This window comes from Panthera tigris, chromosome C1, assembly GCF_018350195.1.
Source record: "Panthera tigris isolate Pti1 chromosome C1, P.tigris_Pti1_mat1.1, whole genome shotgun sequence".
In the NCBI taxonomy this organism is placed as follows: Eukaryota; Metazoa; Chordata; class Mammalia; order Carnivora; family Felidae; genus Panthera; species Panthera tigris.
This window is the reverse complement of record NC_056667.1, coordinates 27,317,348-27,341,805: the sequence shown is the minus strand read 5'-3', so window position 1 is coordinate 27,341,805 and position 24,458 is coordinate 27,317,348. Positions and strand designations below refer to the sequence as shown.

The window sequence follows — 24,458 nt, the reverse complement described above, 5'->3', positions numbered from 1 at the left end:
GAATCTTATAAAAGTTTTCATATGTGAAATTTTGCTGAGAAGCTCTTCCCAAATCCCCAAGTATCAATTTCTAGAGATAGGGAGACCCAGGAGTTAAAAACACTAAGTTTCCCCTCTGTTCTCTCTCAAACTTCTTAAATAGAGGAAATTGTTTTTAAAAAGCAACCATGTCTGTTTCCATTACAGTATACTCCATATGTATTTGAAATTTGACAACAAAAAACAACTTTTGGCACAAGAATGCCAATTTATTCTCTTTTGGACACATGAACACAAAATATCCCTGCAGGCCAAAAAAAAAAAAAATTACAAAATTTAAACAACCATCATCTTGTCTCAACATGGGGATACCACCCCTCCCTTAATAGTTTAGAAAGTACCTCGTATTGCTAGAGACATACATCCAGTCCAGAGTTAATAAAATACATTTTAAAACATTACAGGTCTAACAATATAGAAACCAAAATTACACCATTAGTCAAATGAACAAATGCAAACATTTTCAGCCACCAGACATAGAAAGAGCATGAATGTCAATAGCAAGGGATAAGAAAATGGTTAATCAATAACAAGATCTTCCCTTTAATTTTACAAGGAAAAATCCTTGGAGTTGAAGCAGTATTGACACAATGCCCTCAGCCTCTACTTTCTTAAAATGAAAGCAGAGCTACCACCTTGCTATTGAGCAAGAAAATCTTACAGCACATCCACAAAGGGTTGCTAGGGCAGGGCAGAGAGAGTGAGCCTTCTTAAACAGTGGATTGCCTTTTCCCACAGGAAGGGTAGATAGCTGAGCCAGGTAGATAAGCTCTGATATAGTCTGGGTGCCAGATCCTAAAATACAGACCATATAGAACATGTCTGCTTATAAATCATCACCTTTGGAAGCAGCAAATAGAATTTACAGTAAGAATGAATATGTTCTGCCTGCCCAGACTGCTGGCTGCATTAAGCCACTAGTTCACCTTATCAACCACTCAGGGTTCAACAGCGAACAACAATAACAACAAAACATAATCGGTTCAACATTTGGATCTTCACCATTCTCTTAATATCCCCGTGCCTTATCCCCTAATTGTTACTCTTTAGCATTGCTACATTTCAATCTTTCACACCACATGACAGTGCCTAAACAGGCTGCATTTTAAAAAAACCAAACAGTAAATCTACTTCTAGAGAATGCACACCTCCCATTGATTGACACATGCATAACGATTCAGTCAGTCCAAAGGGGTTATCATATTCAAATTGTCAAGCCAAATTGAAACTCTGTATTTAGACTTGCTTGCAACAGTATTGCTGCAACTCTGATTCTGCAGCGATTACCTCTTTAAGATTCACCGTCCCCCCCTCCCGCCCCCCGCCAGCAAGTTTTTTCCAATTATCCTAGTTCTTCCATATTTCTTTCCTTTCATCCAAAACTACAGCATTTGCCCCCTTAAAGGTACTGTTTCCTATAAAAATAGGCCTCCCGGCTTTTCCTCCACCACCACACTGATTTGCCCCAGTGTATAGGACTGACTGAGGTTGTACAAACTGTATAGTTCAAGGTCAAGCATACAGCCCGACTGCCGGCAAGTAAATCAGGGCTTCCCGGCATTCCGCCTCGCTCCCTGCTCCATACGTGCAGGAGATGGTGAGAAGTGACACTTCTTCTGTGCATTATTAACAAGCAAGCCGGAGGCACTCAAGTGCAGGTGTGGTGCCTGCTGGCCAGCCAGCCAGCCACCAAGAGTCCTTCACATCCTGGACGCCAGTAAGTCCTTCTTCTCCTAAAGAAGTTTCTGTTTTTCCTCCTCTTGGGTCCAGGGTAGCCATGCTGAAGGGTATTTATTTTTCTGAGCTCTCCCTGAACAAGTGTGAATAAAAGCAGCAGCCAGCCCCTCACCAACATGTCCTGATTTGTAGTATCCAAGTGAGGTATTTGCAGAAAAGGAAAATCTTAAGAAATTAACATCTGCCATCTCTTCGCTCCTGCCTATGTTGTGCCTCGGTTACAGAGCTTGCTTTCATCCCACTATATGCAGAGAATGAGGATGTCTGCAGTCATCTTAATGAGCTACAGGACTCAGTATACGTTATAAAACTCTCAGAGACCAGTCTTAGCAAACACTGGTGGCGCCACCGATCAACAGCACATGGAAATGTAAACTTCAATGTATTTACAAGCTTCTTTAAAAGACTGAAGAAAAACAGTGCTTTGTATTGCTGGGATTTTGAGAAGGCTAGTTTAAGAGATTTGGACCGGCTAATGAGTTCAAGCAAACACCCTTCACCATCAGATCCAGTGTTTCCCCACCAGCAGTTTCCAGACAGAGGTGGCAAAATCGTTTTACCACATTGTGTCTGTCTCTTCCCCCAGCACCTGCCTCAGCCATACGGAGTGTGGTTCTAGGGCTTTTATCCCCTTCTCCAGCTTTCACTTCTGAGGTTCCCGGAGAGAGAATCACAAGTCAGTAAAATTTGGGCTGGGAAACACTGGCTGGAACTACCAAGACTCTATGTAACTGTTGTCCATTCACAAAGTGTTATCTACACTAAATACAAAATACTCTTTCCTTTCCCCTACACGTTCACTGATGCTTGCTTTAGATCAGCTCCCTTTGTCTGGATCAAGAAAGTAACCCATCTCCTTGTGATCGGAATCTAGACTCTGTTAAGAAAAGTCAACCTTTTCTTCTATAAATGCAGTTTTAGTTTAGTGAAAGGAGGGAAACCCCACCAAGTACATTTCAGGTTGAAAGAGAAGCAAAAAAATTTGCACTGCACATAATTGTGTGAGTAACCTTGATTCCCGGGAAAAACAGTTTTAAATGCTGGTACATCTGTGCAAGTTGCAGCATCGCTCAATGTACCTTAAGGACTGGCAAAGCCTATCCGATAAGGAAGCGTCCTGGTTCTAGCTTATTTTAAAACAAAGTGACAGGACACCAACTGTGACTATAAAACAGACAAAAATAATTCTTTAAAAAGCCATGGAAATATATGTCTTGTCTGACCAGTTTCAGAAGTTGCCAGATTATGACCTATAAGAAATAGCTGATAAAATCATACCGAAATCTCCTCTAGAAAACTACATTGTCAGGGGGAGGAAGAAAAGGGACCTTAAAAAATGTTTATTGCCAAAGTTAATTTTTTGTGAGAAAAGTTTAAAAATCATTTAGATCTAACAAACCACACAGCAGCATAAAATGGGCACTTTTGAAAACTTTGAAAAAATACTAAAAGCTAATTTTTTTTTTTTTTTTCAAAGAGAGGGGAAACAGGAGTACTCTTACCATGGCAGTGTTATCTGTCACCGTGACATGCATTACATCTGTTTGTGTTACACATTCACAAAAGCCAACCAAATAAGAGAGCTGCCTGTTCTGCATCTGCAGCCAAACATAGTGCAATCGCCTGGCAGCCTGTATTTGCACAGCACAAGACTGTAGAGATCAAGAAGATAAAGTAGGAAAACTAACAAAACTCTGTAAAACTTTCAAAAGTTAATGCTCGTTAAAGGCATTTACAGTGGCGAAGTCAGAAATCTCCATTAAAAAGTCTATGGACCCCCACAATTAAAACAGTTACGCTGAACTGAAGTAGATTGTTTGGTTTTTCTCTCCCACTTACGCATACACCCCACTCAATGAATACAGAAAACAAGGAAGAATCGTCTCTTAGAAGACTAGAGGGATGCGGGGAACACCACAGCTAGCAAAATATTCCATAGAAACCTTTTCTTGTAAAGTCCTTAAGGAAGTTCAGGCTGATCAGCCTTTGCATGATGAGGTAAAAATTCAGTCCAGTGCATCAGAGAAGACAATCTAGGAGTATCTATTACTTTTAAAAAATGGCTCAATTTTGTTGATGCATCAGACAGTGCTGCGAAGTATAGATTCAGTGCAACTATTCCGAGCTGCTGGTAGACCACCTGAAGTCAACTTGGCTCTCTCTAGAGGCGGTAGGCATTTGAAACATTTTGAGGCTGCATGGGGTGTCAAATTGATTGAGTTCTTTTTCTGAGACTCTCAGGCAAAATACATTGTGTGCTGGGTATCGTGGTGAATCTGCACAGCCTTGGCCAAGGCCTGAGGATCCCGGCCATTGCTCTGTCCTGACACATGACTGCCTTCCGCGCTGTAAAGAGAATAATGCAAAAAGCCAGGTGTAACAAAAGACTACTGCAAACTTCACATGTTTCAAATAGCACAAATAATACTGGGTTTCAGAAGATCTTAGGCTCAAGCTGTGCCTCCTTAAATAATTTATGTCTCTCTAAACATGAGTTTGCTCAACTGAAAAATGCAATACAACTTATTAAACGGGCTGTTGCAATAATTAAATAGAATAATGTCTACAAAGACCCAAATCCTTAACAGTGCTTACATTAGGACTTCTACTGCCTCCTATGTCTGGTTAAAGCCAACCTGTCCTTTAGGCTTCGGCCAGATGTCATTTCCCTCAAAGAAGTCTTCCCTGATTCCAAAGTTCAGGTCAGATCCACCTGAGACATACTTCCACAGAATCCTCTATTTTTCTTTCATAGTATTAAACACAATTGAAATTATTAACTGGATAGTTAGCTATATGTTTTGCTCAGTAAATGTAAACTCCAAGAAAGCAGTGACTTTGTCTATCTTACTCACCACCGAATCCCCGGTGCCTGGCACATGGTATATCCTCAATAACCATTTGACAAATGAATTTCTGCGCCTAGCACAGTGCTGGAACATACCATGTTACTGTGCAAATGTCATTATGCCATGAGTCTCTTCTCATCTTCCTCTCACTAGCTATATGATCTTGGAGAGGTAACAATTCCTTTGAACTTTGGTCTTTCAGGATAACAATAATAACTTCTGAACATATTTCTTAAGGGTGCCATGTATTACAAAGGGCTTAGTAAACTGTAAAAAAACACCATCCTTCTTCTGACTTAATTTATTAATTTTGCCACTTAATTACCTTACTAAATTATTTATTTATCATTATTTACTAAATTATTAGCGTCCTTATCATCTAAACTCATTATCTTAGTTATCTTTTACTTCATCTTCTCTCCCATGTAAGTCCGATTAATGGTTAAGGACCAGATATTTTATCCCCAAAGTAGCTTTTTACATTTAACAAAGACAACCTTGCTCTGACATACTTTTTCAGCTTCATATGCTCTAGCCAAAGAAAACTCGCTATTGTCTAAACATGTCACTTGCTTTCTCTTTTGTCCATTGTTCCCTCTGCCTGGAAAATCCTTTTCTCTTCTTTCCAGAGCCAAATCCCATCCATCCAGCTATGAAATCTTCTCTAACAACCTTTCTTCTGAGGTCCCTCACCTATACTGCCTCAGGCTAATTGTCAGTTCTGCATTTGCCTGTTTTGTCTGCCATACTGAAACAGAAAATCCCAGGAAGCAGGTCTTCCCCATTTTAGTATTTTTATTTTTAGTACCTAGCACAGTGCTGGGCACACAGTCAATACCTAATAAATGTGTTAAATGAATGAATGTATATTACAGAACGGAAGGTATAAAGCCACAGCTGGGCATTTTCCATAATAGCGTATTTTCAACTCTTACAGAAATAGACTTGCAATGGAATGTCTACTATTTAGCAGCTGAATTCAGACTTGGGGAAGAGCCCAGAAACTGCTACACTTCACAGATGGTCATTTGGAAAAGAAAATTAATGCAGAGAGCTTGTTCAGCTATTTAATAGTCGTCAGTAACAGGTCAAAATATCTGATTCTTACTGAGATCCCTATTTGGGGGTAAAAATGGTCTGGCACCCCTCCTCTCCCACACACATGCCCAAATTCACTCTGGTACATTCTTCCAGACTGCACTGAAAGCAAAGCGAAATGTTCAGGACTTCCTCTTGCGTGAAGTGGAATCCACAGGCCTGTGACTGCTCAGACTGGAGTCAAGACACTGTGCCTGCCACCTCTGAGGCTGCTCAGGACCTAAACAGAACCGAATGCATTTTGTTCCACGGGAAAACCACAGGCAGCTCCAAATTAGACTTTTTCCCTTGGGCAGAGTATAGACACACCATGCAAGTACGAGCAAGCCTGAGCACTTCTTGGACCAAAAGTCACATTATAAGCTCTCAAAGGCACATGTGATTTTATTTGCTTCTTGAAATTTAAATCCTAAAAGGAAGTTTAGCTCCTCCAAAAGTAGCTCTACTCCTCTGTAGTAGCTTTTTTTTTTTTTTTTTTTTTTTTTTTAACATGCTTCTGACTCAGATAAAAAGAGAGTTCATGGTGCCTGAGAAACTTGCCTGTCATGATCCTTATCCACCAGATGATACCTTGCCCGGAATGCTACAAGCCGGGCATAATATGCGGGAGCTGGAATGGAGACGGAGCGTGTACATCGCACATAGGTGTGACATAGCTGGTAAGTTAGTAGTTGGAGCTCATCTGCGGTGAAGCAGTTGTCATCCCATAAGACCTGGTAATGGGAAGGACGGCTGGTTCCCTGGAGAGAGACTTGTATGATTAATACATTTCTGACATGGGTTAATTACCTGAGAGGAGAGAAGAATTGAAATCCACTCCTTAAATTCAGAAGTATTCCTTCCTAGCACAACTACAAGCAGATACCCAGAAGGAAAGATAACAGTTCTAGAATACAAGCATTAACAAACTGACGCATAGTGTTGAATAACAAGTCTACTCAAGCTGGTTGCTCAGTTTGCAAACATCTCCTTATCAAGTCAAAGATCTGAACCAGCTTCCAAATTACCTGAATTCCTGCATGACTACAGAGGTAAAAGTCAAACTCAGATGGATGTGTGATGGTGCTATCCACTGTAGTGCCTGCTGGTACATTGCCACTTTTCCCCACCTACCAAAACAAACAAACAAACAAAAAGAGGTGGAGGGAGGTATAATTAGTCATCAAAATGCCAAACTGAACTCAGACCATACTTTCCTTTTATGTGTTAATTGGTAACAAGTTAGCAAACTGTTCTTAAGTGAAGTTTTGAAAATCAGTTTAATTCAACATGATGAATTTTCTGTAACTCTCCTTAGTCCAACCACTTTATCCTTAAGTATTTTCTCAAACAAAAATACTCCATTGTTTCTATAAGGGAATCCAGAAAAAGGATTATTTTACCTATGACTTTGGGTTGCATTATTGTCATCTATTTGCAGATGATATATTGGCATACTGACATATTGGCATTGTTCACAGAGGGGATGTAAAGACATTTGCAATGGATAAGCTTCCTGTGAAAAAATATCAACTTTTTAAAAAAAAGTTTATTTATTTTAAGAGAGAGAGAGAGAGAGAGACAGAGAGAGAAAATGAGCAGGGGAGGGGCAGAGAGAGGGAGAGAGAGAATCCCAAGCAGGCTCTACACTGTCAGCACAGAGCCCGACATGGGGCTCGAACCCACAAACCATGAGATCATGATGTGAGCCAAAATCAAAAGTTGGATGCGACTGAGCCACCCAGGTGTCCCCCCCCCCCCCCCCCCCCGCCAAAAATGCAACTTTATTTCTTACTTGGAGTAAAAAAAATATGCACAACTTTCATTACAAGTTAAGATGAAGCGGGGCACCTGGGTGGCTCGGTCAGTCAAGCATCTGACTTTGGCTCAGGTCATGATCTCACCATTCATGAGTTCAAGCCCCACGTTGGGCTAAGTGCTGACAGCTTGGAGCCTGGAGCCTATTTCCTATTCTGTATCTTCCTCTCTTTCCCTGCACCTTCTCTATTCATGCTCTGTCTCTGTCTCTCTCCAATGTAAATAAACATTAAAAAAATTAAAAAGAAAACTTAAAAAAAAGTTAAGATGAATAAATCTTTGTACTGGTACACCAGGCTCAACAAAAGCAATGGTTTTGGGGCACCTGGGTGGTTCAGTCAGTTAAGTGTCTGACTTCAGCTCAGGTCATGATCTCACACTTTGTGGGTTTGAGCCTTGTGTTGGGCTCTGTGGCTGACAGCTCAGAGCCTGGAGCCTGGAGCCTGCTTCTGTTTCTGTGTCTCCCTCTCTCTCTGCCCCTCCCTGACTTGTGCTCTGTCTCTCTCTCAAAAATAATAAACACTAAAAAAAATTTTTAAAAAAGTAATGCTTTGACAGAATCAGTAAAAGAAGTCACTGGCACATGCATTATCAGTAAGAGTACTCTGAAATGGGAATTAGGAAAACCAGGGTTTCAGTTCCAAGGCTAGTCTTGCAACTACATACCTTGAACAAAACATAACATCTTTAGGTCTTAATCTAATCAGCTATAAAACTAGCTATGAAACACTTTTACAATTCTAAATTGTAAGGTTCAATTACAGCCAAAGTTCTAAAATCAAATTTCTAGGAAAGTAGAGGGGGGAACTTCAGAAATGCATTTACAAGTAAAGGAAATAAACCTTGGTATTTGGTCAGTTTTCATCCTCTTGTGATATACAGCAGGGTTCCGTATGAGGAAGTTTATTTTGCATTGAGGCATGAATTTGATGGGAGTTTATTTGGCTCTATTCTAACTACCATTACCTTCAGCTGAATTGTATACCAATGTGTACAAGAACATTTATGAGTAGAGAAAAGTCTCATTCTATCAAATTCAAATATGAACTTGGGGACCTAGTTGGGCAAGAGGAAATGTAAAGGAGTTATACTAGTTCTGGCATTGTTTCCCAAAGTGTGTGCTTGAGGAATATTAGTTCTGCAGGATGCATTTAGGTATTTTATGGTCAAAGAGATTTGAAAAATACTGGGTTGAACTCAAGTTAAAACGGTTTTTCTGTTGTAGGATTTCTCAGAACCTTTATTCAGTAATGTATAATCTTTACGAGGGAGGTGGTGGATATAGTATTTCCCAAACTTATTTGACCTTAGAATCTTTTTTGAAACAACTCTCTTGGAATCAACAGATGAGAATCTAAGGAGATGCTGCCCTCGGGAAAAAGGGATCCAGGCATGTTTAACTCAACAATTACTGCTTGAGCACCCATGTGCAAGGCTCTGCAGCAGATGTTGGGGATGAGAGATGGAGGCATGGAGAGAACTAATGAACTTGCATTCCTGCCCTTCATGAACACCATCTGCAATGAACTGCAGTGCAGTGTGATAAGGGCATTATGGAAGGCACTGGAAAATGCTGGTGGGAGCAAAGAGTTGAGCCATCCTTTATAGGATGAGCAGGAGTTGAAAAGGGGGATGGGATGAAAACAGGAAACACTCCAAATATCCCCTAAAGTCAGGAAGAGATAAACTGTGGTTCAGCCATATGAGGAATACTAAGCAATGAAAAGGAATAAACTGCTGATATACATGATAAACTTGGATGAATCTCAAATGCATTATGCTAAGTAAAAGAAACCAGACCGCAGGCTATGGTATCCCACTTATATTTCATTCTGGAAAAAAACAAAACTATAAGGACAGAACGTCTGTCAGCGGTTGCTAGGGGCTATAGGTGAGGGAAAGGGTTGACTGCAGAGGGCTTGGAAAAATGTGTGTGTGTGATATATTGTTTATGTCTTCATAGACATGGTGGTTACACAACTATATGCATTTGTCACAACTTGCAAAACAGTACACCAAAAACGTGGATTATGGGGCGCCTGGGTGGCTCAGTCGGTTAAGCGTTCAACTTCAGCTCAGGTCACGATCTCGCGGTCCGTGAGTTCGAGCCCCGCGTCGGGCTCTGGGCTGATGGCTCAGAGCCTGGAGCCTGCTTCTGATTCTGTGTCTCCCTCTCTCTCTGCCCCTCCCCCGTTCATGCTCTGTCTCTGTCTCAAAAATAAATAAACGTTAAAAAAAAATTTAAAAAAAACGTGGATTTTACGGTATCTACATTATACCTTAATAAAAATAGTGGGGGAAATAAAAAGAGTGGGATGGATGTGGTCATCCCAGGGATTCAAATGCATCATGTGGGAAATGGATGGTGTATGAAGGTATTGTGGAAAGATGAAACTAAAATGTTATGTTTGAGCTACCTTAGGAAAGCATTGAACACCGAAGGGAAGTATCTGGCAGGCAATGGGGGATACATGAAGGTTTCTGAATAGTAGATTGGCAAGGTATGATACGTATTTTTTTAAGTAAGCTCTACACCCAATGTGGGGCTTGAACTCACATCCCCAAGATCAAGAGTCACATGCTCTACCAACTGAGTCAGCCAGGCACCCTGAGATCTGTATTTTTTAAACATAGCTCTGACGGCAGGTTGAGGGTGCATCTGTGAAGATGGGGAGACCACTAGGAGTCTCCTGCAAAACGGAAGGTTCTGCCTAGGCCAGAGGGAACACACAGGAGGAAGAATGAAGACAAGAGATTTCAGGGCAGAACACAGAAGACTATTTGACCAACTGGATATGGGGGGAGAGGAAAGAAGCAGAGTTTAAAGACAACTCTGAAGTTTCTAGCTTGGCTGAATCAATGTACAGTGATGCCAAGTCACAGAAGAAAAGGAAAATTGGGGGAGGAATGGGCTTTGGATGAGGATAAAACAATAAGTAGAAGGTTTAGACGTGTTTTGCTTGAAATGCCTGTGGTAGATTGTATCACTAGTGCCAAAAATTCCCATGCCCTTCCCTGGGGGAGGATTATACATCCCCACCCAATTAACTCAGGAATGGCTATGTAACTTGCTTTGGCTGTAAAATGTGGTCTGAAATGTGTAACTTCTGGGCAGAAGCTTTAAGAGCCAGCATATGGCTTGTGCGTATCTTTCTCCCCCTCTGCTGTAATGACTGGTGATGTTCAAGATAGATTCTTCTCTGTCAGCCTAGGTTCCAAAAGGAGGACATCAGGGTCACACCATAGCAGAGCCACAGTGGGTATGTGATATAAGCAAGAAATACATCTTTGTAAGCCACTAAGACTTTGGAGTTTTTTTGTTACCACAGTCTAGCCTATCTTGCTGATACAGTGTCTACAGAGCATCTAAGTAAACGTGTCTGGTAGACAATTGGAGGTGAAGGTCAGGAACTGCATAGAAATGCTTGTGGCTGGGAATACAAATTTAGGAATCTCTAAGAAAATCAATGAATGCAGAAAAGTGGGTGAGACTAAAGAGAGTTCAAATTCAGAAGAGACGAGGAAGAAAAGTATGAAATGCCTGGAAATGTCAGTGTTTAATGGATAGAGGAAGAGGAGTCAAAAAAAGCCTGATTATAGAGGAGGGCACTGAATCTGGAAAGTCATATTATTGCTAAGGCGAAGAGGTCAGCGTAAGAACCTGATAAGATATCACTAGATTCGAAATGAGCAAGTCACTGAGCAAAGAACTTCAGTAGAATCATTAACACTGAAGTCAGGCTACAGAGAATTGATGTAATATGTAAGAAGGTACAGATGGAAAGTCAAGTCAGTTTTCCTCTATTTTGGTCATGAAATAAAAGAAAGATAAGCAGAGTAAAGGGAAGTTTAGTGAGGGGAACCTAGGAAGAGCTGAGGAACTTTAAAGGGTGAGAAGAAGGAACAAGAGTTTTTTGTTTGTTTGTTTGTTTTTTAATTTTTTTTTAACGTTTATTCATTTTTGAGACAGAGAGAGAGAGAGCATGAATGGGGGAAGGTCAGAGAGAGAGGGAGACACAGAATCTGAAACAGGCTCCAGGGTCTGAGCTGTCAGCACAGAGCCCGACGCGGGGCTCGAACTCACGGACCGCGAGATCATGACCTGAGCCGAAGTCGGACGCCCAACCGACTGAGCCACCCAGGCGCCCCGGAACAAGAGTTTTGAAAAACCACGGTAATTAATGAAGTGTTCCTTTAGGAACTAAAGTCCAGGTGGAGAACTTAGCCTCTGAGATGTGAGAGCATAGAGAAAAGAAAACACATTTCAGTACATTTGAAAGTAGGGGAGAGTAAGTTGAGAAAATTTATGCCTTCTAGATTTTGTTTACTGGGGAAATACAGGGTTGTTCTACTGCTGGCAAGGTAGAGTGTTGCCAGGGAAGGCATTGCAGATTGGGACAGATTGTTGAGGAGTGCGAAGGTTTGGAATACACGCTGTGGGGAACTGGAGGAACAGAGAAACTGCAGCCTCCAGGGTTGTCTGAGATTTGATATCATCAGTCTGTAATATCATTCTTATTAAACAAATGACTTTCTTCCTCAGCAATCTCTCTACTGGCCTGAGTTGAAGCAAAGGAAATGGATAAGTGGACTGACCCAGTGCTAGAGATTGGCAAAAGGCATGTTTAGAAAACTGGAGATGTTGGTAAGTGTCAAGGCAGCAGGGTAGACTAAGGACCAGGATAATCAATCTTTGGAAGGTTAGGAATGACATGGGATGGCAAAGAACAAAACGATGAGATAGCTTGGGTTTTAGGAAGATAATTCAGGTCCTAGAGCTACATGGACAACAAGCTGACAGAGGGACAGAGAGGTGATGATGCAGTCAAGGAGGGGGTGGCGGCGTATTCTGTGACCAGAGTTTGGGCAAGAGTTTGGAGAATTTGTATAGAAGGGATCTAAGAAGCACTACTGAGTCAGGGTTTGGACAATTCAGAAGACAACACTTGGAATATAAGCTGATTGGTGGAACTGGAGCCCAAGGAGAAAATCTTGTTTTCCAATGATTCTGAAAACGAAAAGAAACAGCTCAGCCTTGGATTAGAGACAAAAACTAAGGGCGTACTGGAAAATAATGGGAGTGACCCACAAGATTACAAGATTAAGCAACAGAAAGAACTGGTCTCTCTGGGGTGGATCAGGGAAGGCTTGGAAAAGATGAAGTAATGTCATAGAAAATAGCACAGAAGCAGAGTCACTCAATATTAAATACCTATAATTTAGCTAGTTTACACCTAAATAACATTATAAATCGAGTACACAAAATACCTCTCATCAAGTGCTGGGAACTGTACCCCAAATTAATATTCACTTATTAATTTAATCCTTATAACAACCCTGTGAGATAGGTATTCTTATGACATTTTACAGTTGAGAACATTATGGCTTAGAGAAGTTAACTTGCCCATGGTCAGAAAGTATAACATTATAAGTGTTCAAAGTGTGTATCTCGAGAATCCCATGCACTGATATAAAATCATTTGGAAGAGAAATTCTACTTTATATCCTAGAACTATGCCTTAGACATTGGTAACAAAAAGTAGCAATATGATAATAAAGTCCAGAAAGGGGTGCCTGGGTGGCTCAGTTGGTTAAGCATCTGACTTCGGCTCAGCTCATGATCTCATGCTTCGTGGGTTCGAGCCCCGCATCGGGCTCTGTGCTGACAGCTTGGAGCCTGGAGCCTGCTTCGGAGTCTGTGTCTCCTTCTTTCTCTGCCCCTCCCCCACTCACACTCTGTGTGTCTCTCTCTCTCAAAAATAAATAAACATTTAAAAAATTAAAAAAAAAAATTCAAGTAGATAAACCAGCCCCTTGGAGGTTGCCTGTATCACTACAGCATGTCTGGTACGTTTTTGGCCTCTGCCAAACAACTCTAGAAGCCAGCACTTCTGTCATACAGGAGAAATACTCAGTCTTAAAACCTGTATCATTCAGAAGTGATCATCTAAGCTCAACTGGAGTTAATATATTAACTTATTATTACACTTCTCCTTTTAGGAAAAAAAGTACATATGCCTATTTAAAAACGTATTCACTTGTGCCAGATAATGAAGCTTATACCATGGTTTCTTACCCTTTCTGTTTTATCTGCACAGAAGAGTCGTGTGTGATGTCTTTTCTGCACCACAATATAGGTTATCCCTGGCCGATAATCTTCTTCCAAGCTAATACATGCCTTCCGAATTGCTATTAGCTCTGGCCAAGCTACCTAGGAGTTACAAACAGAATGAGGTTTAATTGAGAACTCACCTAGCATCTCTCAGATCTGATTTACCCAGAGTGGCAGATGGGAGGAAGCTCCATCAGATACCTAGAAACCCCAAAAGGCAACTATGGGTAATCAGAGTACCTGTTTCATTTGTCCCTCGGATACCCCTCCACGGTAATAGATGATCCGAGTGGGTTTGAAGCGTGTGGATTTGTAGAACTGGATCAGCAGCTCTCGAACCATGTTAGTAAGGTCCTGAATTACCTCCTGACTATAGAGGAGCTCCTGGGAGATCTCCTGGCGGGAGGTCTGCACCCGAACGGTGGCACAGTACCGGCTGGGGTGCCCATCCATACTGCCAACGACAGCAGCAATGGAAGGCTTCTTCCCATCCCCTGCTGGGGGGTGCGTGACATCGGCTCCCAGGAAGATGACAGGCTGCTGGAACACCGAGGGCCTGCTCAGATTGAAGGAAACATACAGATGAAAATGTCTGTGTTTAGCAAGCTCACCGGATACAATCACAGATATAATCTTACAAAAGGGAACGAAGACCTGTGCCCATTAGGTGAGAACTCTAAGGGCCACTGAGTGTTTGTGCCTCTCCTGCAATGAATCTGAATTGACTTAAGAAGACAACATGGTTCTTCTATAATAGCAGGAAGGGAAGAATTAACAAAGAGGACCTGAGCTGAATTTAATAAAATCTCTGTGTAAAGGGAAGACCAGAACAAGTACTCTTGGATCCTAGTATTCCCACAGCAGATATAGAAATGCAGAATGTACACGGAACTGGAATAAAATCCCCCAGTGCTCTTTAATTTTTTTTTGTTTATTTATTTATTTTGAGAGAGAGAGAGTGTGTGAGTGCAAGTGGGGGAGGGGCAGAGAGAGAGGGAGAGAGAAAGAATCCCAAGCAAGTTCTGAGCTATCAGAGCAGAGCCTGATGTAGGGCTCAAACACACAAACTGTGAGATCATGACCTGAGCGGAAACCAAGAGTTAGACGCTTAACTGACTGAGCCACCCAGGCACCCCGTTTTTTAAAAAATTTATTTATTTGTTTGTTTATTTATTTTGAGAGAGAGAGAAAGAGAGACCTCAATGCTTTTTAAGATGTGAGGCTTAGAGAAGAGAATTGAGTCTATCTACTTCCCTATTTTAATCTGTGGTATTCATCACTTACACCACATATTTTACTTGATTATTTTTTCTTAAGATTTTATTTTTAACTAATCTCTATACCCATTGTGGGGCTTGAACTCATAACCCTGAGATCAAGAGTCACATGCTCTAATGACTGAGCCAGCCAGACACCCCAGTAAATTATTTTATTTATTGTCTACACACACACACACACACACACACACACACACATATGAATATAAGTTCCACAAGGGAAGGAATTTTGTTTTGTTTTGTCTTGTTCATTGAAGCATCCCTAGTGCCTAGAACACTGCCTAGCTCAAGGTTGGCACTCAATAAATATTTGTTGAAAGAATGAATTCATTTATTTGGCACTGATTTTTCTAAGGAATCAAGGAGAAAAATATAATGCATCCTTCTCTGGTAAATTCTTTAAGGTAGGGCTTGGAATTGAGTTCTAACTATTTAAGTATAATATAGGAGACATCCCAAATCTAAAAATCTCCTATAATGGGTACTAAAGAATAGATATCTCCATGAGGGCAGAGGCTGTGCTAGATTTCTCTATATGTATCGTTATGCAACATGGGTCTGGCACAGAGCAGTACAACGGCATGTATCTATCACATACATATGTGTAACATAGTAACAGCTTACATACACTATGTACCAGTCACTGTGCTAAGCACTTTACCTGTATTGACTGATTTAGCCCTCAGAAAAATTCCATGAGGAATTACGGTACAATTATCATCTCAATTTTCCGTATTTAAAAAATGAGACAGAAGAGAATACGGGGCTCACCCAAGCTTACATAACTTGGAAGCGGTAAAGTTGGAATCCAAACCTTAGGAAGTCAGACACCAAAGTATGCACTCTAGGCTACTATGCTATATTGTCTCAAATGTTTGGGGTGAAATTAAATGATTTCAGATTTTAGCTTAACTTCCCATATGGCCTGCAGACCTCATCTACCAATGTTGTAGGAAGGATTTTGTTACCTATAAGCTTCATTCAAGGGAAAATTAAGAATTGGAATATGATTGTACTAATAGCAAGGCACTCAATTTCACATTCTTGTTAAGTATAGCAATGACTAATACCACAGCCCTAAATTTATCTTTTCAAATTGCTTTCACATACAGAATTTCACGTGAAAATATTTTTTTTAAGTTTATTTTCAGAGAGATGGAGACAGCACAAGTGAGGGAGAGGCACAGAGAGATGGAGAGAGAGAGAATCCCAAGCAGGCTCCGCACTGCCAGTGCAAAGCCCGATGTAGGGCTCGGATCCACAGAGCCACAAGATCATGAACTGAGATGAAACCAAGAGTTGGACACTTAACCAACTGAGCCATCCAGGTGCCCCCACATGGAAACATTTCAGAGTTAACAAGTCAGATATTATCTCAGTAGATAGGGAAACTACAAATTAATGAAAAGATTAATAAAGAAATGGGCAAAGAACTGAACAAACCCATCACAAAAGAGGATATCCAAATAGCCAACAAACATATGAAATTGTGCTCAACGTGATTAATCATTAGGGGGATGCAAATTAAAACCATAACGAGATACTATTACACCCAAACAAAATGGCTACAGTTAAAAGGACTGATACTACCAAGTGTTGGTGAGAATATGGAGCAACCAGAACTCTCAGCAGAAATGTAAACTGGTACAACCACTCTGGAAAATTATTTGACAGCATCTATCGATGCTAAATACATGTATTCTCGGGGCGCCTAGGTGGCTCAGTCGGTTAAGCGACCGACTTCGGCTCAGGTTATGATCTTGCAGTCTGTGGGTTCGAGCCCCGTGTTGGGCTCTGTGCTGACAGCTCAGAGCCTGGAGCCTGTTTCGGATTCTGTGTCTCCCTCTCTCTCTGACCCTCCCCCGTTCATGCTCTGTCTCTCTCTGTCTCAAAACTAAATAAACGTGAAAAAAAAAATTTTTTTAAATACATGTATTCTCAACAACTTAACAATTCTGCTCTTGGATATATACTCAAGAGAAAGAGTACTTAAATTCTACCAAAAATATAGAAAAAATGTATAATGAATGTATAAGAATATCCGTCAGTGGCAGAACAGATTAAAATTCTGTGGTATATTCACATAATGAAATAATACACAACAATGAAAAAGAACAAATGACTACTTAATACAGTAACATGAATGAATTCCAGACACATAATGATGAGCAAAAGAAGACGGGCATAAAACATGACATGTAGTACGGTTCCATTTACATGAAGTTCAAAAACAGGCAAAACCAATCTATGGTGAGAGTGTTAACTTCTGGGGGTTCTCTGTTGGGAAGGGCCACAAGGAAGCCTGACGAGGTCCCGGAAATTTTCTACGTCTTCACCTGAGTAGTGGTTACATGAGTGCATTCATACATATATAAGAAAAAGTAATTGAGATGCATGTTTGAGATTTGTGTGCTTTACTGTGAATTACGTTACATTCGATCTTATATATAACGCAAGAGCGGAAAAAAACAGAGTTCAGAATCTTACCTTTGATGAGGTACAAGCACATTGTTAATTCCTCCGAGCTTTGCATTTATCTTCAGGCAAAGGTTGGAAAGGGTTTGGGGTGAGGTCTTCACCACATTTTTTACCTGGACACACTGTGTGGCCATACCCAGAAGGGTATCTCCAACACGTTTCACCTCCGCTATAAGAATAAATCCATTAATTAATTTAACAATGTTTAAATATTCTCCTAATTACTAAGAATAGAGGGAAAAATCCACACATAAACATTTACAGAGTGCCTAGTGTATACGGTACCCTGTGCTAGATGCGGCTATTTCATCTGCTAAACCCCCAGGGAAATTTCCCTCTTCTTCCCTCCGGTAAGCATTAAAGCTAGGCCACTCCTTTTACCCTTGGATGCTGCCTGCCACTACTAACGCAGTCCCCCGAGGTTACTTTTTCCACAGGACTGGTCTGGCAAAGGAATCCATCTCCCAGCTCCTCCCTATCAGTATACACGCCAGCTCTTTGAATTTTCAGTATTTTTCTCCCACCCTCCCCCTCTTCCCCTCTAAACACAGAGATAACCAGAAAGTAACAGAAGAGACAACTCCAGAGGGAGTTGAAGACATTTTGTAAAGTTCAAACAGCCGGTCTGTAGCTCCCAAATCCCTCACTCAGATGACAGTCAAAGGAACTTTTGTATCATTCTTGTGATAATAGATACAAACTAGACAGCTTCTTTTCTGCCAGTGGTAGGTTCTCCCACTCCTCCCCACTCTGATATTCTTAAGTGCTTTTTACCAAACATTCCAGGTCTTCCTGCTTTGAGGACTACGGTGGAATGGTACTGTATGCCCGACACTCATTCCCACTGTACTTCCTGGCCCCCATTCTTGCTTCCCGCAAAAAGGTTGGGAAGAGCCAGTGGCTGGTTGTGGTCAAGAAGTTGTGGATGTTGGGGCACCTGGTGGCTCAGTCAGTTAAGCATCCAACTTGATTTTGGCTCAGGTCATGATCTCATAGTTCATGAGATCGAGCCCCACATTGGGTCCTGTGTCAATAGTGAGGAGCCTGCTTGGGATTCTTTCTCTCCCCCTCTTTCTGCCCTGGCTACACATCTACACATTCTCTCTCTCTCTCTCTCTCTCTCTCTCTCTCTCTCTCTCTCCCTCTCCCTCTCCCTCTCCCTCTCCCTCTCCCTCTCTCTCAAAAACAGAAGTTGCAGATGTTAAGAGTCTTCCAGAGCCCTCTTTTCTCTTTGCCAAGGGGCCAAGAACATTCCAAATAGCAACTGCTATGCCAACCCGGGTCTCAGAGTGAAAAATAACATGATGACATGTAACAAAGGCCACAGTCTACCTCAGTGGACACACAGGAAAAGCAAAAAATAAACCTTGGATGATCTGAGCCACTGAGAGTTTGGAGTTGTTTGTGACTGCAGCATAACCTAGCTTATCCTGACCAACTATTTGAAATCATCCCTCATTCAATATTAAAGGGGTCCATACCATACACTGGTGTCTTCCCAGGCAAGATAACCACTATGAGCTGTAGGCCCACATATGTCATTTTCAGGTGTTTAAACATGGGCTCCACGCTGTCCGCACCCTGTGCGTACTTGCAGAAACATGGCTGGCCCTGGATGGGCATCCCTGCATCCTTAGAGATTTTACGGAGCTGGTCAGTGAAACTCCTGGTAAAATAGAACCAGTAGTACAGTGCTTTCATTTCAGAGTACATTCCTAGCATTTATTTTCCTCAAAGACACTTCTTTCAGTTTTGCACATTCTTAGCCAAAATTAAAGACAAACAAATAAACAAAAAATCCATAACCGGTTGCCAAAAATGGGCTGGCAATTGTATCACTGCAATTATAATGCACAAAGAATCTGTGTTATTAATATTAAGCTATCAGATTATCATTTTGAATTTTTAAATAAGTATACCTCAACGGGGCCCCAGGGACTATAATAGCATTTTTGTTCAAAGATTTTTTTTAAACATTCAGGTCAATAATTCTGAACTAAAGAAAAGCAAAGTCAAAATTTCAGATAATGTGTATTTTGGTAAGCCTGGCACGAGAATAGTTGGGTAAGCCTGTGTTCAATTGAGAATATGGAAACACAAACCAGTATATTTAGGATTACATTCAAACTTGTAATAGATTTGATTCAATAACAATATCAAAAGAAATCATCACTTTAAAAAAATAAAATTCATTGTGAAGTTTTAAATTTTAAATTTGTGAAGTTACTTTAATATATGTATAAAGCTTTCCGAATTTCTTTTGTGCATTTGTCAAGATTTGTAAGATTCCTTTCTTTCATCCAGTTCCCTTTTCCTGCCTTGAGTTTTCCACCCTTTTTACTAACTTCCTTTCTATAGATAGCTGCATCTGTAAGACATGAACCAATGATCTTAGTCAGTGACCCTGCAATAAAACAAGCTCACTAGTAAATTATAATGATTAAAGATGGACTAGTTTTTATCTTAGCTGGAAAGATACAATTAATACCAAAGGAAGCTTCACTAAGAACTCAGAAGAGTTTGCCAACTGTCACTGCTTTGGCCTTGTGAGTCACAAATTTCTGCTCTAAATGTAAGAAAGCTGACTCAGATTCTTACTGTCATTCCCAAGTTTGCAATTTACTATAATACAAGGTCTTTTTCCTATAGCCAGATGGTGTCACTATAGGAGTCAGGGATTTGGTGCCAGTGCACATAGCACATTCATGTAAAGATGGTATTTTCATATCTGGAAGGGATATTACTAAGCTGAAAATATGAAGATACTCACTTTAGTAAATCTTCCCTACATTGTTTCTGAGGCGCAAAACAAGCAACTGCCCAAACTTTAATTTCAATGCCAGCATAAAACTGCTTTCCTCGCATGTCCCAGACACCCTGGTTGGGTGTGGCTACCGTTTTATTCTTTAAAAAAAAACAAAACAAAAAAGAAACAAAAGAAAAGAGAAAAGACATTACAATCTAAGGCCATTTTAATGTTGATGAGGGGATAAACAAAATTCTATTTGGTATTAGCCAAAAGACAAAAAGCAATACTGAACAAAACTATGGGTAAATTCAGTGTGGTGTAGTGGAGAAACCCTGGGTTATTCTCTTTTTGACTGGTTGTTGGAAGAAGCTTGCTGAATAAAATAAAAAGCTTACCCGGCCTCCATACTGCAGCATTGGTGCTGGAAGTACCCGGCCTGTGAGCTCTGTCATTTCATTGTGGACAACAATGCCAAATTCTTTAAGGTATGGATCCGGTCCACCCACCATACTGTTACTCTTCACCTAAGGAACAGGAAAGCCTGCATATATAAAAACCAAAGAGTAACTGTGTCCCACCAGGAGCTTTATATTTTCTTCTTTTCTCATCTTAAAGCTAGCTTATCTTGAAGACCATGACTTACTGACCAGTCTACTGATTTCCTCCTGTCTATCAGGTGCAGATCTTGCTGTCGCTTTGATCATTGTGGAAGTCTGATTGTCCGTGAGCTTCTTTATACATCGCTGTCCTGCCACAATATTGCAGACCTACCGAGAGGCAAAGAGAAATTCGTTTTGTGTAATGGGTTTCTATGTCGTGAGCCTTAGATAGAGCTAAACTGTATCTTACATCTTCTATTCCTCAAAACATGAAAATGCTGTTACCTGGTGAAGCTATTTGCCCAAAACATTTTAAAAACTAATACTAGATTCTGCCACTAGCCTAGAACGTGATTTCTTTTTTTTTTTTTTTAACTCATTCAAGAGATTGGCAGATTTGGCAAAAGAAAATTCAGCTTAGCTTACCTCAAGTGGCAAGTATGTATGTTTTTGTTCTTGTCCCACTTGGAGGCAGGGGAGGTGGGGATATTTCAGCTGCAGACTATATTTCTGCTTAAAATATTGGGCTACTGTACATTCCATAGCTTGACCATTTTCTAGCTGTAAAGGAAAACTACAGGAGAGAATATCTTTTCAGAAATTTCTTCGAGATTTTTTTTTCTTAAACAAGCAAGCAAACAAAAGCCTACAAACATTTTCTACCTTGATCAGTCACTTAAAAAACAAAGGTCAATCTTCTTTTTTTTTTTTTTTTTTTTTTTTTGAGCTTTCACACCCAGCGTGGAGCCCAAAGTGGGCTTGAACTCATGACCCTGAGATCAAGAGTCAGATGCTGGGGCGCCTGGATGACTCCGTCCGTTGAGCATCTGACTCTTGATTTTGGCTGAGGTTATGACCTCACGGTGCGTGGATTTGAGCCCCTCGTTGGGCTCTGTACTGGCAGTGCGGAGCCTGCTTGGGATTCTCTCTCTCCCTCTCTCTCTGCCCCTCTCCTGCTTGTGCTGTTTCTCTCTCTCAAAAATAAATAAACTTAAAAAAATTAAAAAAAAAAAAAAAGAGAGAGTCAGATGCTTAACCGACTGAGCCACCCAGGCACCCCCCACACAGAAGTTTTATTTGTTTAAGAGAACTATTTGTAACATGAATGTAACATAGTTATTGAGGCCAATTTCCAGATCCCCAAACCAGGACAGATATATGTGGGTCTGGGGGAAACAAGACTAAATACATGAAAATGAGGCTTTGCCAGGATATATAATATAAACTGGGGAGTGCGATTTAAGAGGTTCCCTTTCTTTGGCTTTTCTAGGGGGCAAATTATCTCAAATACTTGGTGCAAATATTTGGTAATAACTTTAATCTGTTTTCTTAACTGCTACAGCCCTACAAAGTAACAATGCAGTGAGGATCACCTATGTGATATTTAAAACCATGTGCTTTTGGGGTGCCTGGGTGGCTCAGTCGGTTAAGCAGCTGACTTCGGCTCAGGTCATGATCTCACGGTCTGTGAGTTTGAGCCCCGTGTCGGGCTCTGTGCTGACAGCTCAGAGCCTGGAGTCTATTTCATATTCTGTGTCTCCCTCTCTCTTACCCTCACCGGTTCATGCTCTGTCTCTCTCTGTCTCAAAAATAAATAAAAACGTTAAAACTATGTGCTTTTAATTTGTATGCAAAGATCATACAAGCCTACAAGTGTAATTATTCTTATAGGATTATGTGAAGTAATTAATGAAAAAGATACAGTTCTTTAAAAAAAGCTACACTCCTCAATAGTGACTTCATAAAGTTTGGGTAACATTTTTTTCCCCTAGAGAATGAAGTCAATGGTATAATATGAAGGATACATGAAATATTATTTTATAACTCTTAAGAAATTCACATCAGATGCATATGAGTTTTTACTGAAGAATTTAATCAAATCACACTGAATTAATATACCACATTTATCCAGAGATCACTCCAAAACTTCTATTATCTAGAACAAAGCCCTCCCAGTGATTTTGATGTAGATTAAAGTTAAAGGTTTTTTATTTACTATTATTTTAAAATTTATTTTGAGAGATAGCACAAGCAGGGGAGGGACAGAGAAAGAGAGGACCCCAAGCAGGCTCCACGCTGTCTCACGGACCCTGATGCAGGGCTCAAGTTCATAGACCATGAAATTGCGACCCAAGCTGAAATCAAGAGCCGGATGCCCAAACAATTGAGCCACCCAGGTGCCCCAATGTACACTAAAGTTTAAGCGTTGAGAACCATGGATCTAAAATAAAGTCAAGACTAGCGGCACCTGGATGGCTTAGTCAGTTGAACGTCTCACTTCAGCTTAGGTTGTGATCTCATGGTTTGTGGGTGCAAGCTCCACATCAGGCTGTCTGCTGTCAGCGAAGCCCACTTCAGATCTTTTGTCCCCCTCTCTCTTTCTCTGCCCCTCCCCTACTCGTGTGTGCTCTCTCTCTCAGAAATAAACAAACATTAAAAAATTTGTTTAAAAAAATAAGTCAGAGTAGAATATAAACAAACAAACAAAAGTCTTCTGACTAAACAAAATAATGTCGTTTATATATTTAAGTTCATGCTCTTTACTTGGAGGAGCCAATAATTATTTATGTCAGATATGAATTTAAAGATCTTGATTACAAGAATAAAACTTACAGATATAGTAAATTAAAAAAAAGCACTTTCATATATATTTTCTGATTATGTGTAGTTCCCAGTGGATTAGAAGTTGGGTGATTAGAAAAATGAGATTGGAGGGGCACCTCCAATGATCTCACATCGGGCTCTGTGCCGACAGCTCGGAGCCTGGAGCCTGCTTCAGATTCTGTCTGTATCTGTCTCTCTGCCCCTCCCCCGCTCATGCTCGCTCTCTCTCTCTCTCTCTCTCTCTCTCTCTCTCAAATATAAATAAACACTTAAAAAACGTATAAAAAAAGAAAGAAAAGAAAAATAAGTTTGGAAAATGGAAATGAGTGAGCTGTTAAGAGGCATGCCATACATACTGACAGCTGGAAGAAGTAGCCACTAACTACAAAGAGAGAAAAATCCAAACAAAACACAAAGCAATTATCTTCCCATGACAGCCTTATATGATGTATAGGCCTTGACAAACCCTTTGGGACATGCATTGAGAATTACAACAGTATAATAAAGGATGCTTTTAATCATGACTCGGCATTGTTACATAAAAGTTGATCTGTGTTTTGCATCCTCTGTGTTTAAGAGGTGAAATGAATCAAACGCCAAGAGATATGTTTTCTAAATGTCTCCATCAAAAATACTTAAAACATTTTTTAAAGCTTTGGTGCTTAAAAGAGGATTACAGTGATTTTGAAGATTACAATATGGGATGCCAATTTCTCAAATGATTATAGCAGCTTCCTCTGTTACCAAAAAATGTAACAGTATCATTTTAGATGTGGTTAACATACGTTTGATGACTAGCTGGCCGTCTAGTCACATTACAAACTCGGTATTTTCGTTTCATCTGTCCACAGTGGGTCACCTCAACTTTAAGACCTGAAGTAAAAAAAAAAAGTTAAGACATTGGGTGTTAGTTAAAATCAAAGTGATGAAAACAGGTTTAAATGTCTTTGGAAAGGCATGGCATTGTACAGGACAAAAGTTGCAAGGATATGGATGGGAACAATTTCATCATGTACAGGCAAAAAGTCTCAGCTAAGAAGAAAAACTTAGAACCCAGATGACTTAAGATGTGCAATCTACTTAAATTTATTAATTAATTCAATAAATATCTACTATGCA

At 40.4% G+C, this 24,458-nt stretch overlaps 1 protein-coding gene across 1 annotated transcript in view; it reads right to left on the bottom strand.

Annotated features, from left to right (window-relative positions):
* Window positions 1-248: 248 nt before the first annotated feature.
* Window positions 249-24,458, bottom strand: part of AGO4 (argonaute RISC component 4) — a 40,923-nt gene continuing 16,713 nt past the window's right edge. The window contains exons 7-18 of the mRNA XM_042996470.1: window positions 24,125-24,212; window positions 21,162-21,309; window positions 20,784-20,903; window positions 20,532-20,660; window positions 20,158-20,291; window positions 18,869-19,053; window positions 17,397-17,556; window positions 13,873-14,188; window positions 13,597-13,731; window positions 6,731-6,832; window positions 6,264-6,463; window positions 249-4,122 (exon numbers count right to left, since the gene is read on the bottom strand). Of these exons, the coding sequence (XP_042852404.1) occupies window positions 4,014-4,122; window positions 6,264-6,463; window positions 6,731-6,832; window positions 13,597-13,731; window positions 13,873-14,188; window positions 17,397-17,556; window positions 18,869-19,053; window positions 20,158-20,291; window positions 20,532-20,660; window positions 20,784-20,903; window positions 21,162-21,309; window positions 24,125-24,212 (1,826 nt within the window). The 3' untranslated portion in view covers window positions 249-4,013. The remainder of the gene's footprint in view (window positions 4,123-6,263; window positions 6,464-6,730; window positions 6,833-13,596; window positions 13,732-13,872; window positions 14,189-17,396; window positions 17,557-18,868; window positions 19,054-20,157; window positions 20,292-20,531; window positions 20,661-20,783; window positions 20,904-21,161; window positions 21,310-24,124; window positions 24,213-24,458) is intronic.